This window comes from Scyliorhinus canicula, chromosome 6, assembly GCF_902713615.1.
Source record: "Scyliorhinus canicula chromosome 6, sScyCan1.1, whole genome shotgun sequence".
NCBI lineage: Eukaryota > Metazoa > Chordata > Chondrichthyes > Carcharhiniformes > Scyliorhinidae > Scyliorhinus > Scyliorhinus canicula.
Window position 1 is genome coordinate 191,803,992 of NC_052151.1, and position 17,401 is coordinate 191,821,392.

The 17,401-nt window shown below is 47.2% G+C and overlaps 1 protein-coding gene across 15 annotated transcripts in view; it reads right to left on the reverse strand.

Moving 5' to 3' along the window:
- The window catches only part of adgrb3 (adhesion G protein-coupled receptor B3), a 920,539-nt gene that overhangs the window by 565,972 nt on the left and 337,166 nt on the right, over positions 1-17,401 (reverse strand). For 9 of the 15 annotated variants that reach the window (XM_038800688.1, XM_038800695.1, XM_038800692.1 and 6 more), the window contains exon 3: positions 2,564-2,641. The exons of the other annotated variants lie outside the window; for them this stretch is intronic. In XM_038800688.1, the coding sequence (XP_038656616.1) occupies positions 2,564-2,641 (78 nt within the window). The remainder of the gene's footprint in view (positions 1-2,563; positions 2,642-17,401) is intronic. 15 annotated transcript variants of the gene reach the window in all.

The following is a 17,401-nucleotide window of genomic DNA, read 5'->3' on the forward strand; positions in this document are numbered from 1 at the left end:
CCTCCACTCATCCCCACAACCAGTAACCCCACCTAACCTTTTGGACATTATTGGACAATTTAGCATGGCCAGTCCACCTACCCTGCAAATATTTGGACTGTGGGAGGAAACCGGAATATCCAGATGAAACCCATACAGACACGGGGAGAATGTACAAACTCCACACAGACAGTCGCGCGAGACCGGACTCGAACCCAGGACCCAGGAGCTATGAGACAGCAGTGCTAACCACTGTGCCACCATGCCGCCCTAATTCACTTCCCTTTTCAGAAGGAATCCAGCACTGCGGTAGTTTCTGATCGGGCACCGCATGTTGCGTGCGGAAAGGAAAATCTCTCCTAATCTCTCCCTTTGTTCAACAAATGATATCATTTTTCAAATTTATGGACTCAACATATCGAGTCACCAAGCAGTGAAACAATCAGCTTTATTAAAACCTCTCCTAACTTTGAAACCGTCCATCAGATGTCATCTCAACCTTCTTCATTCCAACGAAAATTTTTGTTTGCATCTCGGCGATTCTGATTTACATTGCCTTCCCTAATGCTCCCCATTTATATTCACTTTAGATCTCACAGTACTCTCCTTCTTAAGAGACAGCAGCCTTTGCGCTCAAAATGAGTACAGAAATCAGGCTTTTTTTTAAAGCCCCTCTGATTGGGGGCTGCGGTTTTGCAACCAGCGGGCTAGGGCAATATTTCTCCCTGCATTCCCAAAGTGCATTTCGTTCTGGTGTGTAGGAGGGCACTCAGTAAATCTGCACAGATGCTATTGTGTGCAGTCAGAGCAGTTTTATGAATCATGGGAGGCATTGAAAGTAAGCAATGTAATGCTTAAATAATCCTTAAACAACTCGTAGATTGCGTCTAACAAAGTCTATTAACTTTTGAGGCTGGCTGTGGAAATGAATCATTGACGGGCAAAGCCCATAACTTCTGATCTATTGTAATAGACAAAGCAGTGCCACAGTGTGCACAAGAAGTTGTTTGGTATCTGAGAAAATGTTTTCCTTTATACAAGCAGTCACGCAGCCTTGGAACCCCATGGCTACTTGTCCGCAATGTTTTCGGATCAGAGTTATGGCATGGTGCTCGTCACCAAGTGCTGAAGAATGGACAAAGGAGTGAACCACGATCAAAGGAGACTGGGCCAATTGAATTTGCCACATGCCCCAATGGAACTAACGGTAAATACCACACAGTCAGGTAATATGGAGAATGGGGTGGTGCCATTTTAACTGAAATCATAGCTGCATTGAATTGGCCAATTCTACAGCCTGCTCTATGTTGGCTTGAGCAGACAGTAAAATCAGGTGGGGTATAAAAGCAACATTTCACCCAGACCCGTCAGTTTTCTGCTGGGTGTGAGGCTAAAATTGCGCTCTATGTTATTGTACGCTTAAGGGTTTGGCCCATGCCATCACACTTCTGACTTGTGCCTTGTAGATGGTGGACAGGCTTTGGGGAGTCAGGAGGTGCGTTACGTCCTGCAGGATTCCCAGCCTTTGACCTGCTCTGGTAGGCATAGTATTTATATGGCTGGTCCAGTTCAATTTATGGTCAATGGTCATCCCCAGGATGTTGATTGTGGGGGATTTAGCATTGGCAATACGATTGAATGTGAAGGGATGATGGTTAGATCCTCTCTTGCAGGAGATGGTCATTGCCTGGCACTTGTGTGGCGTGAATTTTACTTGCCACTTGTCAGCCCAAGCTTGGATATTGTCCAGGTCTTGATGCTTTTGGACATGGATTGCTTCAGTGTCTGAGGAGTTGTGAATGGTGCTGAACATTGTGCAGTCATCAGGCAACATCACCACTTCTGACCTTTAGATGGAGGATAGCTCACTCAAATGAGTAAATAAATCTTAATTGTACAACAGCAAATGGCTGGAAAAATCAGTTTTAATGGATTTCCATTGACTTCGCAAATGTTTTATTCGGACAACGTTCGAGAAAGATTCAGGTGTCCAATAAACAGAAATGTTTTTAAGCCTATTACAGTTAGTTCCAGACTATTTCTGACCTGGGCGAACTGAAATCCCAGAGAAGTGTATGGATACTGTACTTCTGGTCTTCTATTATGGAAAAATACTTAGTGCTGATTGAAGAACTGCATTTGCAAGTGACAGCTGAATGTTTTGGATTATTTTCGAAGACCAGTAACATACACCTCCTCCAGCCAGTGGAAGACAGGGAAAACAGAGAGGTGTCACATGATGTATGTCACAGTCTGCACCATTAGGGTAGGTGCCTAATGGAGTTCCCCTTGGAGCTCACAGAGGAGCCGTAAGGCTGAGGAAAAATGTGTAGCTAAACCCAGCCAGAATTGCTTGGGACAGTCTACAATGCTTACTGCCCTGTGCCAATGGAAGACGAGGTGATCACCATTATCAATCTGTCCGTAGGAATGCTAACATCCCGGACATTGAGTGAAGGTGCCCCAGAATTCAGCAGAAGCTTGGCCATTGCGTGCCACCAGTTCCTCTGTCTCCTCCTGGTTGGTGCCACACCCATTGCTCTTCCATCCTCCTTCCTATATCTATGTTCTGAGGCATCTGTACCTGAGCTGCTGCTTGGCGTCATAGCGAAAGGGGAACGGAGAGTGTTCTGGGTAATGAAGTGTTTCAGATCACTCAAACCTGCAAAGAGAGAATAGAAACATTTAGTGAGCCATTCCTGCAGCTCCATTGACCCGCGTCTTCAGCATAACAGTAAATTAAGAAAAGTAATCATGGGACGTCACAATTGGTAGCATGAATGTGGTACACACATGATAGGTTGAAGCTCACTCCCAACTTCTCATTTGGTCCAGTTCATACAGGTTCGCTTCCTGCACCAAATGGATAAAACATCTTCAGTGTGCCTCCACCACTGTCTGTCGCCACACTTCCATGCCTTGTCTTTAAAGAAAGCATCAGGTCACATTATAACATGGCTATTAATCATTTGGCAAGTTCCTGATATGTTAACTCTGGTAATTCGAGTGGCACTATTTATTTTATATCCAAGTAAAATTCTTATATTTAAGAATTTCTCTGAGATGATTAAGACCCTCGCAGATGAAAATATTCTACTCATCTTTGACTTAAAAGGCAGACCCCTTTTTGTTAAATTTTGTCACAAAAACCGAAAATACTGGACAATCACAACAGTTCAGAGAGCATTTCTCCACAGATGCTGTCAGATCTGCTGTGATTGTCCAGTATTTTCTGTTTTTGTTGCAGATTCCAGCATCCATGGTAATTTGCTTTTATCTTACACTTTGTCCCCTGATTACTTCAGGGAGGGAAATCTGTCATGCTTACCTGCTCTGGCCTACATGTGACTCCGGTTACACTCTTAAATTGTCATTCGGTTTGAGACCAATTAGGGATGGGGAATAAATGCTGGCCTTGCCTGCGACTCCCACATCCCAAGAATGAGTAAAGAAAAAAAAACCAAGAGGAAACATTTCCCTCTCTGCTCCCGGTCACTACACAATCAAATCCTCTCATGATCTTATCCCTTTTAATAAGATCACCTTTCATTCTTGTAAACTCCAATGCATATAGGTCAAACCTACATAGGCATATAGGCCAAAACCATCAAACCCATATATGCCAAACCCATAGAATCCCCACGCTGCAGAAGGAGGATGTTCAGCCCATCCAGTCTGCACCGACCCTCTGAAAGTGCCCCTCCCTGCCCCCGTCGGTCCGTCCGTCTTATTCCTGTAACCCCACCTAACCTGCACATCTTTGGACTGTGGGAGGAAACCATAGCAGTCGGAGGAAACCCACACAGACACGGGGAGAATGTGCAGACTTCACACAGACAGTCACCCGAGGCCACTGTGCCACTGTTCAATCTTCCTTCGGAAGATAAGCCTTTCATCCCAGTAATGAGTCGAGTAAACCTTTTCAGAACTGTTTCTAATGCAGTTTAATCCTTTTTCAAATGAGGAGACCAAAACTGATGGGTGGCACAGTAACACAGTGGTTAGCACTGCTGCATCACAACACCAGGGATCCATGGTTTAATTCTGTCTGTGTGGAGTTTGCATTTTACCCCCGTGGCTATGTGAGTTTCCTCCGGCTGCTCCAGTTTCCTCCCACAGTCCGAAGATGTCAGGTTAGGTGACTTCACCACAATAATATTCCCCTCAGTGTCCAAAGGTTAGGTGGGGTTACAGGGATAGGCCTGAGAAATGGGCATAGGTAGCGTGCTCTTCTGGAGGGTCGGTGCAAACCTGATGGGCTGAATGGCCTTCTCCCGCACTATAGATATTCTATGATTCAATAAAACCGCACACGGTACTCCAGATGTGGTCCTACCGAGACCCTGTACAGCTGTAGTAAAACTTCCCTACTTTTATATTTAATTCCCCTTGCAATAAAAAGCAACATTCCAGTTGTCTCCCGAGTCACTTGCTATACCTGCAGACCAACATTTTGTGATTCAAATCCCTCTGTACCACTGGCTTTGCAATCTCATCTCTCCATTTCAATGGGATACTCATTTTTCTATTCTTCCTGCCAAATTTCCTATTTTCCCACATCATGGGTGGGATTTAGCAAGCGTGTTAGCCACGGGCGCAAACCCCATCAAAGCCGCAAAATACAGCAAGAGACCAAAAATGGGATTTGCGGTGGCGAGAATTCTGACCTTCCAGGGCCCTCCCCGATGATATGACCAGGTTCTCATCAAGGAAGGAGGCGAACCTGATTTGCTTCAATTTGAATGGACTATAATGTAGTCAGCGAGGTTAAAGTTGAATCGTCAGCCCTCACTGAATCTTCCCACCCAACAGGCGTGATGTCACCCGGGCGCTACTGGCTTTTAAAAATGGGAACCAGGCTCCATGGCCTCCGAGAGGGAGGAAGGAGGCGAACCTCCCTCTCCACATAGCTTCAGGGAGTCTATGAGGACAGTGCTCGATGCCCAGCTCCGAAGTGGGGGGGGGGGGGGGGGGGAGTTCAGGGGTGTTGGGGTTGTGAAGGTCTGGGGCTCAGGATTGTTGGTGATGGAGGGGTGGGTTGGTCAGGGGCCTCCAGAATGGGAGTCACGGCTGGTATATGTAGCCCTGTAGCCTGCTGCCCGCTGCCTAAGTCATTTAAACACTTTTGAGAACACTGGGTCAGACTGCTGCCTGTGTTGTTAGGAAAGTTTAATGAGCGCTGAGTTAGTGAGCTGTTCGTGACATGGGGGTGTGAGGCACCTCTGGGTGCGGGGCTCATGAGGTGGGGGAAGGGTGTGATTAGACTAGAGGAAGTGGGCCTAAGGTGCTGGGTGAATGAGACCACAAAGAGAAGGCAACACGATGCCCAGCATTTGGGGGGTGGGGGAACCTGGAAGGGGGGGGGAGGCAGCAACGAACATCCTTTAAAAATTAATGGAGCGGCTATTGAAGAGTCCTAGGTTTGGAGTCCTAAAGTTTAAAGGGCTGACACCAATGAGATGTCAGGATGATGCAGCCTGAGTAAGAAGGGTGCCTTTTAGTCTTGTCTATCTCTGAACATTCCTGAGAGTCATGCTCAGGATTTTCCACCATGAGTTAACCCTTAACACTGTCAGCTTCCCACATTCTCAAAGTCAAGGAAAGGGCGATAACTCATGGTTCAGGGATAAATGCTTGAGTGCCTGGAATCGAGAGGGACTGTGTCTACATAAGTTTCGGACCCCAGCGCCTGCCATTGAGGATCTATTAGCCCTGAAAGCGATCAGAACCATCCAGTTGACTCTGCCCATGAGGGATGGGCGACAATTACAACATCTTGTCAGAATGCCCAGTGAGATTACGAGAGGGACAACCAGACGGGAGGTCAGAGGTGACTCTGAAGGGGCGGGACCATTGACTGGGCCGGTTAAGCAATGGAGATGGAAGGGAGCCTGAGATGTGAGTGAGTGGTCACTGCCAGATAATGTGTAGAACTGGCTGTTTCCGGTATGGAGGACAATGGGTGAGGGGAGGTACTGGAGTTAAGCAGCTGAGCTACCAACCTGACTGTCCCTCTCTCTCTCATCCCTCGCAGCATACTAATCAAAATCAATATGGAACCAGTGGAACTAGCAATTCTGCTAATTAGAGTGCTGGAGAATGGAGGACAGGCAGGATTAAGGGTTCACATGAGCAGGTGGCCTCATCACTTTCCGCCTTACACTATAGGAACAATTCTGCCTGACAGCTCAAGAGGCTCACGTCCCTCTGGCCGAAGATTGTGCTCACCCCTTCGCGACCATGAGAGGAGGGTCACAGTACACCTTAGCCATCAGGGTCCTGTGGCTGAGGGTCCCTTGTGCCTGCTAATCAGAAAATGCAGGGGGGTGATGACATCTCGCAGTGAGGAAAGCTCTGTGATGCTCCTCAGCTGTTGTTTATGTTGGACTCCTGTCTGTCTTTTACCAGCACGCTTACTCCCCTGCTCATGTGCGAGTGAGGTTAGGCTCATATCTCTTTGCCACAGTGTACTAAACGGGGATTAGGGGCTGTGCATCACTGTAGATACATAAGGGGTTAATGTAATTACTCGTAGACTAGATAGACACTAGCGGGAGCACCAGAGACATGACACACAGACATTCAACCAATAGGTCAGTAAGATAAGACACGACCAATGGGCATTCACGATACACACAGAGGTGACACTACCACAGGGGGGCATTACACCAACCCATATATAAAGGACACAGCACACATAATCTTCCTCTTTCCAATGGAGACTCTCAGTGAGTACACAGGGTTGATTTGAAACACATCACACCCACCATGTGGATTGTAGCAGACTGGTTCGTCAGCCTGAGTAGCTACAGCAGGATTAACAGGAGAGTCGAATCCAAGTAGGAGAATTGTTAACAGTTTAATAAATGTGTTAAAGCTATCTCCAAGTCTGAAATTTCCTTTGTTAGAGTGCACATCAAGGAAGCAGCTTATGCTACGTCAAGAGCATAACAAAACAGGGGCGAGGGTCTAGAACTCACTGATTAATGCCTGATTCCTTTCAGGAATTATGCTATTTTTACTTTGACTGGGCCTAAACATTTGCCTGACTTTGAGGGCATGTGAGAAGAACGGTGTCCAGATGGGGTGAAGTACTATGGAATGAGAGGGAACAACAAGAGTTTTTAATGTTGTAGTTATGTGCATTAGTAATATAGGATAAAGACTTCCAGCCATCTGTGCTTAACTTCATTTAGTCCCACTCTGTGTTCTTACAATTCTTTCACCTTGCGAACTAAGTCTTGGTATACTCCCAGGCACACGGCTGTCTTCCATGCCCTATTGTCTGCCCTTGGCAGGCATCCTCTGGCGGGCACTGACCTGGATGGCCCCGGCTTACTCTCAGGACGCACTGGTATTGCTGCATCACCCATTCCCCCTTTGTGCGCCTGCCTCAGAAAGGGGGATTCAGAAGGGCCGGTCACTGCCAGGCTCTCCTGGGTGTGAGGCCCTGGGAGGCATTTCAGCATTTCCTCCTTCCTCCGGATGCTCATGGGTCCCTGGGTCCCTCATGGGATGAAGGGGCAGCTGGACTGAGCTCCAGAAGCCTCAACGTCATCTGGCGCTGCCAGTCCTGGAGGCCCTCAGTTGTCCAGATCATGGTGTGGAACCCCTCAGCCATGGTCCTCAGACACAGAGCAGTGCCTCAGAGCTCAGCAATAATGGATCTGATGTCTTGCCCCTGGCTTTCCTGTGCAGCTGCCACCCTGGCAGTTTGGCCTGAGTGCCACAGATCGCCAGCAACATCTCCTGGGACAGGAGGCTATGGGGCTCCTCCATTGAGCCTTGCAGTTGCAGGAGTCTCACTGAGAACCTCCTGGGATTCCCGGCTCTGCCTTTGCCTCTCAAGCAGCTGAGGGATGATGTGCCCAGAGGCACAGTGTCTGGCTGGGGCACAGCTGCATCCTGGGATCCAGCAGACGACCAAATGTCCAAACCCTGGGACGTTTCTGCCTCCACCCGATGTGCATCTGAATATTTGTGGTGCTCACCAGAAAGTGGCCCAGACGTCTGCCTGGCAAGTTCGCCCACCGAGGTGTGTGTCTCTGCGATGGTGGATTGTGCGGGTGATAGCTGTGACGCATCATCCATGGCGTCCGAGATCTACTCCAAGGTGCTTTTGAGAGTGGGCGGTGGGGCACTGCTGGTTGATGGGCCAGGCTCTTTGGCTGATGTTCCTGAAAAGCAAGGGACATGGTCTTACTACATGGCCTGGTCTAGGGTTTGCACAACAAATGTGACTGATCATCTGGATGAAGGTGCAGTGGCTTCTCACTTTCCCGCTGTGGGCCAACGTCGCTCTCAATGAAGGCCTGCTCCTCCCCTGTGAGCTCCATGGCTCTCTCTTTGAATGGAATCGGGATCTTTTGCTCGGGAATCCCACCGCCCATTTTCTCTGTCCCTCTCCAGTTGTGCGCTTTCCTCTCCTGTAGGAACACAAAAGGGGATAATGTGTCATGGACACCTGTTGGGTCAGGTATTGGTGGACTCTGCACCTAAGCAGGAAGGGGTTCTGATGAGGAGTTCCCCCGTTTGAGGATGGTGCTCGGAGGCTGGGTGCTGGGAAGCAGCGAGGTGGTGGCTTGTGGGTTCCAGGTGACATTCTGGAAGTGACAGAATGGTGGAGTGCCAAGGGAAGACGTGCAGAACTTACCTTTGCTGATTGTAAAAGGTCATTCATCTTCCTCCAGCACTGCACGCCCGCCCTCTTTGTCAGGCGGTCGGCACGGGCCAGTTCTACCACCGTCTCCCAGATGGGATGTTACCTTACTAGAGGGCCTCCTGCCAACCTGAGGGTATATTGTTGCCCTTCTCTCTTCCACAACATCAAGCATATGAGTGAGGGGCCCCTCCATGAATTGAGGACCAGGTTTCCCAGCTGCCATCCTCTTGGCTTGAATCAGATCATGTGCTGTGGTGCTGCTTAAATGGAGCAGCCTCTTAATTGAAGGGCTCAGATGATTCCCAGGGTGGGTGAATCAGATTCTCCCTGCCTCAAGTACACCGTTTCTCACATGGGGGGAAAAAAACTTCTTTCAAAGTGCCTGAAGATTGCAAACCGGATCACGCCGCCCGGGCTTTCGGGAATCACACCGAGTTTCTCGTCGAAAATTACACTTTGCCATTTTTGCGGAAAATCCCCTGTGTCAAACTTTTGTTCACTCATTTAATCTGTTCACATCGCTTTATAGACTCTTCTCTTAATAACTTAGTTTCCTACCTATTTTGGTGTTATCAGCAAATTTAGTTACAATACATATCCCCTTCACCTACGTCATTGATATAGGTTGTAAATAGTTGAAGCCCCAACATTGATACCTGTGGCACTCCACTTGCCAACTCCAAAAATACCCATTTATTCCGACTCTTTGCTTTCAATTAGCTAACCAATCCTTTATCCATGTCAATGTGTTACCCACCCTGCACCAAGTGTGCTTATCTTCTACAATAATGTACAATGAGGCACCTTATCAAATACCTTTTGAATATCCAAGTACACCACATCTACAGGTTCCCCTCCATACACCATGCTTGTTACTCCCTCAACTGGGGTGAGCACACAACACCAGGTTAAAGTCCAACAGGTTTGTTTCGAATCACTACCTTTCAGAGCGCAGCTCCTTCATCAGGTGAATCTTAACCTTGAACTGAATGGCTTGCTGAGTCATTTCACCTGAGGAAGGAGCTGCGCTCTGAAAGCTAGTGATTCGAAACAAACCTGTTGGAAATTAGTTAAGGATGATTTCTCATTCACAAAACCATGTTGACTCTGCCGGATTTTGCTATGCTTTTTCGAACTATAACCTGCCATAAGCTCCTTAATTATTCGGTGACAGATGTTAGGGCTAACTGTCCTGCTTCCTGTTTCCCTCCTTTCTGGATTAAAGGTGTTATGTTAGCTATTTTTGAACCCACTATGACCTTTCCAGAATTTAATACATTTAAATAGTTTATTCTTTCATGGGATGTGGATGTCGCTGGCTAGCCCAGCATTTGTTGCCCAATCCTAATTACGCTTGAACTGAATGGCTTGCTGAGCCATTTCAGAGGACAGTTCAGAGTCAACCACATTACTGTTAATCTGGAACCACACGTCGGCCAGACCATGCAAGTGTGGTGGATTTCCTTCCATAAAGGACATGAGTGAACCAGATTTGTTTCCATGACAATCAATGGCAGTTATCATGGTCATCATTGTTGAAGCTAACTTTATATTCATCGAATTGAATTTAAATTCCACCAGCTGCCATGGCGGGATTTGATCCCGTGTCCCCAGAGCATAAACTTGGATATGTGGGTTACAAGTCCAGTGACATTACCACTATACCACCACCTCCCATCATTATAGCCAAGACATCCACTATCTGTGCAGTCACTTCATTACGACCTGAGGATGCAGGCCCTCATGCCCTGGACACTTGGCAGCCTTTAGGTCTAATAGTTTTCCCAGCAGCTTTTCCCTGATATTGGTGATTGTTTCAAATTCCTTGCCCCCCCCCCCCCCCCACCCCCACCCACCTTCACCTCTTAATTTCAAGTATAGTTGAGACGTTTTCGACTGTGAAGATAGACGCAAATTACTTATTCGATACCTCCACCATTTCCTTGCTTTTCATTACCCAGGCATTTGGGGCCTCACGGTAGCATGGTGGTTAGCATCAATGCTTCACAGCTCCAGGGTCCCAGGTTCGATTCCCGGCTGGGTCACTGTCTGTGTGGAGTCTGCACGTCCTCCCCGTGTGTGCGTGGGTTTCCTCCGGGTGCTCCGGTTTCCTCCCACAGTCCAAAGATGTGCAGGTTAGGTGGATTGGCCATGCTAAATTGCCCGTAGTGTAAGGTTAATGGGGGGGATTGTTGGGTTACGGGTATACGGGTTACGTGGGTTTAAGTAGGGTGATCATTGCTCGGCACAACATCGAGGGCCGAAGGGCCTGTTCTGTGCTGTACTGTTCTAATTCTAATTCTAATTATCAATTCCCCAGACTCACTCTCTGGAGGACAAACATTAGCATTAGTTACGATTTTCCTATTTAAATACTTGCAGAAACTATTGTGACAATTCTGCAGGCCATACAGGTATCAGGCCACACATTAGCTGCTTTGAATTCCTGATATGTGTTCCTGGCTCACTGAATTCTACAATTTACCACCCTACCTCTTTGGAACTCAGGACTATCTTTTAAGGAAGACACTCCCCGTCCCGATCCTGCTTGGTATTGGATCTGCCATGCCGCAAAACCAAGGGAATATTTGAGAGAGGAAGCTCGTCTAACCTCAACTGGGATCCTCGTCCCTTGCGCCACCCCTGCCAGGACAATGCTTCTTCCTCACCCTTGACACGCTGATAGCAATGTGCAGATGGGAGCTATGTGGGGTTGGGGTCCTTGGTGGATTGACGTTTTGCAGAAAACCTTTAACATAATAACAACCTGGCGGCGCGGTGGCATAGTGGTTATCACTGCAGCCTCATGGCGCTGAGGACCCAGGTTTGATGCCGACCCCAGGTCACTGTCCGTGTGGAGTTTGCACATTCTCCCCATGTCTGCGTGGGTCTCACCCCCAAAACCCAAAGATGTGCAGGCCAGGTGGATTAGACACGCTAAATTGCCCCATAATTGGAAACAAAACAATAAAAATTGAATTAAAAAAAAACATAATGGCAACCTAGGAAGCAGATGTAAGGGGTAGCAAGTCCTGGGAAGACTTGACCGACCTCAAGGATGATAGAGTGTTTTCCTCGCCTTCCAATTAGACTTAGCACTTGCCTGCTTAACCGTTAGTTCTGAACTCAGTTTTCATTCGGAACTTTGCTTCCATTTCAGAGTGATTCTGCCTTTTTCACACACCCTAACCTCACTCTTTTCTAACACACCCTGCCAGTTTCCCTGGTGTGACAGCATTGACCTGCCCTGCAGCACATCCACAGTCTTCTACTCTCACAGTGGCAGGGTCCTTCCTGCCAGCAGGCATCTCACCGGGAGCCCTACCAAAGATCTGAAACATGCTGCCCATGAAGTTGACAGAGGCTGTGTCACAGGGAGCATTATTATAGATATTCTCTTGGTCAATTCCTCATGATTCAAAAGCTGGATCATCTACCCAAGGCAAGCTTTTCCATGATCTTCGCCTTGAAGAACCTGCCACCATGTGATGAATGTTTAAGTTTCAGATGTGTTGTATTATAGGCATTTGGTGCAGTAAGGGATAAAAGATTGGGTGAGTGTGTGAGACTGCTGCAGTCATGTTTTCAAATAATCTGGGTTTGAAAGGTTGGGAGTTGGGGTGCAATTAAACAATTGTAAAAAGCTTGGGCTAATGGAATTTTGCTTTGATATTGGGAATTCCATGTGGAGTTATTTTGATTACAGCTTGGTAAGATGATGTCATTGGGTGGAGCTAAGGCATGAGGCATTTTGAGAAAGCAGGTCAGTTCTCATCTGAATTAAGCTATGTCCAGAAATGAAGCTGTTTTGCTCTCACTACAGTTCAGTTAAAATAGACTAACATGCTTTAAAGCAGTGCAGACTTACGTGAGGACAAGGGGAAGCTGAGAAGTAACTTCAAGACATACAGCCAGAATTTCTGCATGGGTTTGACAGGAGTCAGATCTTGTCTTTAGAATAGTGTGAAAGGGTCTCACTTTCTCAAAGGACAGCTCTGTAAAGGACTTATTCCTATGTGCCATTGGTAGTTGAAGTGGATTTAGAGCTGCGATGTTTTTTTCCTTGTTTAAGTGGGAATAAATGTAACAGTTAAATCTATTGTTTCACTGTCTTGAGTAGTATTGTTTATGGGGTACACGCAAGCTATCTTCCGGTGTGATGTTAATACTGTGTTAGTAATAAGGTTGTTTTAATATTCGCGGGGCTGGATTCTCCATTCTGAGGGTATGTCCCCATGCTGGTATGGGAGCAGTGGCATTTTACGACCGAAATTTTGGCATAAAACAGCCACCAATCATCTGTTTGGCTGGGGGCTACCAGAAAGACAGCGTAGTGCACCAGGCTGTACCTGCCGATAAGGCCTGGAGAATTGCCATCGGGTCCATGGCTGCGCATGCGCATGGTGGCAGCCTGCAGTGGTCGCGCCGTGCAACATGGCTCCGGCCGCGTGCGGACCCAGCCTGCAAAATAGTGCCCCCCTTTGGCCAGCTTGTGCGCCTGTCCACTCGCCAACAGTCCCCCCCTGTCCACGGATCGGCCCTCCCCAGACTGTGACCACGCTGGACTGAGACCGCAGCCACCATGCCGAGTTCCCAAATGATGAGACCACAGTCGACCGACGATGTCGTGAACTCGGCCGGTTGTGGGCGGAACATCGGGGGTGGGCCACACGCAATGTCCTGAGGCCCTCGTTACGGCGCACGGTGTACTTTGGAAGGGGTGGAGCATCGCGAAAGCGGCGCCGCCCCCAATTTGGTAGGAAACGGGCATTCTCCAGCCGATCGACGAACGCGATTTCGTCATCGCCGACCGGAGAATCCCGTCCATATCCCTATTTCTTTGTGCAATCATTTCCGGAGCGAACTATCCTATCCTCACAGTCTTACAAAATTAAAATAAAATCTTGGCCTATCCCAGCCACTGTCAGGTTCTGGTCTGGAATTCTGGTAATCAGCATCATCAGTTTTGGAAGCTACCCTATTGTTTCTGAGCTTTATTTAGTCTCCTCTCTTTCATGAGGTTCATATCCGATAGCGGCGGTGACATTCTGTTCTGCTGTTGAGCCAGAGTTAGGATCATAGGACTTCTGAGCAGGAATCAGCCATTTAGGTCCTTCAGGAACGCCTGCTTCCCCATGCGAAAAGATCGTGGCTGATCTGATTGTGGTCTCAACCCCACTTTCCTCTCTGCTCCCGCCCTGATAACCCTTGACTCCCCTGTCTATCAATAATCTATCTAACTGGGCCTTGAATGAGTTCAATGACCTGCATCCTCTGCTGTCTGGGGAAGATAATTCTATAGACAAACGGCCCTCTGAGAGAAAAATAAAATCCCCTCATCTCGGTACTGGGACTGGATGCTGCCTGTGTTTAGCATGCTGTACGGCAACCTAGCTTGTAATCGTTGGACACTGCAGGACTCCTGTGTGTCCTGTTTGGAAAATGCCTCATGTGACATCTTTATTCAATCTTTCGAACAAGATTCATGATTCTTGAGTGTGGAAGACATGAGTTATTAATAACAATAATAATTAGTGTCACAAGTAGGCTTACATTAAGACTGCAATGAATGAAAATCCTCCAGTCGTCACACCACGGCCTGTTCAGGTACACTGAGGCAGAAATCAGAATATCCAATTCACCCTTTCAGGAGTTATGGGAGGAAACCGGAGCACCCGGAGGAAACCTACGCAGAACACGGGGAGAATGTGCAGACTCCGCACAGCCAGTGATTGCCAAGCCAGGAATCGAACCTGGGACCCTGGCGCTGTGAAACAACAGAGCTAAATGCTGTGCTACCGTGCTGACTGAGAAAATGAAGATGAAAGGTAGCAATTGATGTATTTTTTTCTAATATCCTGGGCTTTTGAATGTTTGCTTGAAGGAAGCAAAGTAAAACTTCCCAGAATATTTTCCCAATCGGCCTTCGATTTCTTTTTCCGCCATAAGTTTGTTTGTGGAGAGGGCCTTATGTGGCTACTGGAACACATGGATTGTGTCATGGATGGTTGTGTGGAATTGATTCCTGATGTCTGTGATGCTGGTCGTTTCTGTTATCTTGATATGATATCTTTCTCAATGGGCGTCGCAGAAGACTAAAAAAATGCCTCATTTCCACAATCAACAGTTCTCACATTGAGATTCGAGGCTAAGCCATGACACTGGGACTCTGCAGTGATCTATGTTTGACTGGGTTAAATTTAGTTCCCAGGGAATGAATCTCACAGCAGGGTTGCAGACAAGAATTCAATTTCAGATGCAGTATTTCATTGGCTGCGAAGCGTTTTGAGAGACAGTGAAAGACGCTATATCAATGCAAGTCCTTTTCTTTCATTCAGACTTTTGTACTGTGTCCTTCAGAAGAAGGGACCGAGTTTGGCATTCCAGCAATCATTCACACACATTGGCACAGCACCAAGTGTTGAATTGAATTCAGCAGGGCTACCGCCAGGTTAAGCTAATGGATTCTGCTCTGCAGTGGGTGGTGATAGAAGGGCACTGTATTGAGAGAGCTGCGAAAGCTGAGTGGGGTGGGGGGAACCCAGGCTGGGAAAAGGTGTAAGGCGGATGGAGCATGAGAAAGGAAATTTAGGAAATTAATTTAAGTCAAGAAGGTGATTTGGTCAGCTGATAACGCATTGCATGGCTGTTATTGTTATATTATCTTGCAATGATAATTTGTATCGATAGAAATAAATGGTTGGCATTCCTGAACCGTAGAAGATATCTCCAGGAGAACTAAATCCGTAAAAACAGTAAAGAGACAGCTACAGAGGCAGTTTAAGTTGAATGGAGTGCTCATGTGTGTGTGTGTGTGTGTGTGTATTTAAAATTGCATTCATAAAGTGTAAACAGTATTTGAAACTACATCTCAAAGTTTATGAGGTGGTACATCCCAAATTGAAATGGCAAAGCCTCCTTGAATGAAACCAGTGATGAGTAAGAGTCCTGACCATGTTTACAGACTAGGCTGCTGTACCACATCCTAGACACAGATGGCAGCCAGTTCCAATACAACTCAGTCTTGCTCAACAGCAGAAAAGAATGCCACAGTTCCTGTCAGATAGGAACCACATGCCTGGCAGGAAACTGTGACTAAAGCTCCAAAACAATAGGGTGTCTTCAAAATCAGATGATGGTGGCAGGTCATGGGAAGACTTGGTTCTGGTGGATGACATGCTCGTTGGTGACTAAAAATGCCAATTCTTGATTTAGAGGCTCTGGAGAAGTTGGGACTCAGGAAATCCTGGTTTGTGGGAGCTCTGCTATAAGCAGACTTCTATTCTCTGCACCTTTCTTCAGCTGCCTTGCATCCTTTTGTTGCAAATTTCTAAGTTGCTTTCCTGGTTTTTACATGCCAGCAGTCGCTGTCAGCAGCCTCCTGCTCCTAATTGGCCAATGTCAGCTGCACTTTGAAGCATTGGTGAGGTACACCTCAATCTCATTTACCTGAGCATAATGCACTGCGTTTAGCATTCTGGAATCCTCCATGCGTGGCACACAACCCTGTCCACCACAAGTGATATTGCAAGGGAATGCATTCAATGCTGCGTAAGGTGGACTTCTCTGTCTGTGATGTAGCCCTGCCACCTGATATTTGTGATTAGTCAAAGGCAGTGTTGATTAAGTGCTCCAATAGTCACAGTTGATTTCTGTACAGAACTCAGTGTCATAATATACACCAGTATATCATGGTGCAAACACACACTGATGGACACACACAGGGACCAATCAACATGTACAAACACTGCAGCCAATCATCAGTTAGAATACACACACTATAAAGGCAGAGGGCACCACGGTTCCCGCTCATTCTGGGTGCTGCCTCTGAGTGTAAGAACTCATCCAGCCCAGCACAGACTCACACCACGTGCTGAGAGAATCAACTGGTTCGGACAAGGCTTAGATCTCTAGTTTAAGTTAGCATAATTTGGACCCACAGTCATCGTGTGTTAGTTAGTTAGAAGTAGTTAATAAAATTGAGTTGAACCTTCATCAGTGTTGGAAGTGTCTGTTCATCTCTCAAGTTTACACTAGCAACACTTCACTCATGTATTGATCCATACAAGATGGCTGTGATGACAACCTTCAGAGAGGCTAGAGATGCATAATAAAGAAGACCATAAGAAATAGGAACAAGGTAGACCGTTCGGCCCCTCAAGCCTGCTCCACCATTCAATAGGATCATGGCTGATTCGACATTCTTCACGTCCACCTTCCTGCCTTTGCCCATAATCATTAATTCTCTGACTGATCAAGTATCTAGCTACCTCAGCCTTGAATATACACAAGGGCTCTCTGTGGCAAGGAGTTCCAAAGACTTTCCTCCTCATCTCAGCTTAAATTGGCACCTCTTTATTCTGAGACTATGCCCTCTGGTCCCAGACTCTCCCATGAGGGGAGTTTCACCAAACACACTGGAGAGGCAGCCAAAGGGGCTGTGGGCTTGGACTGCTGATTATCCATGACTTTTTGAACAGTGGCATCTTGGGAGATCATGCTACCTAGGTAAATTAACTCTTCCATTGTGTTGAGGTTTCTGCTGTCAATGCTGACCTGTGATGCATTGTAATTTCCTCCAACGAACAACACGAGCAGTAGCAGAAGCTTTGTATCCACCTCTTGGAGCATTGGAAGCGGGGGAGGCCGTTTGGCCTCTCCAGTTTGTTCCAGCTTCCAATTAGATCATGGCTGATCTGTGCTTCACCTCCATTTCCCTGCCTTTTCCCACATCCCTGAGGCAGCAAAAAGCTATCGACC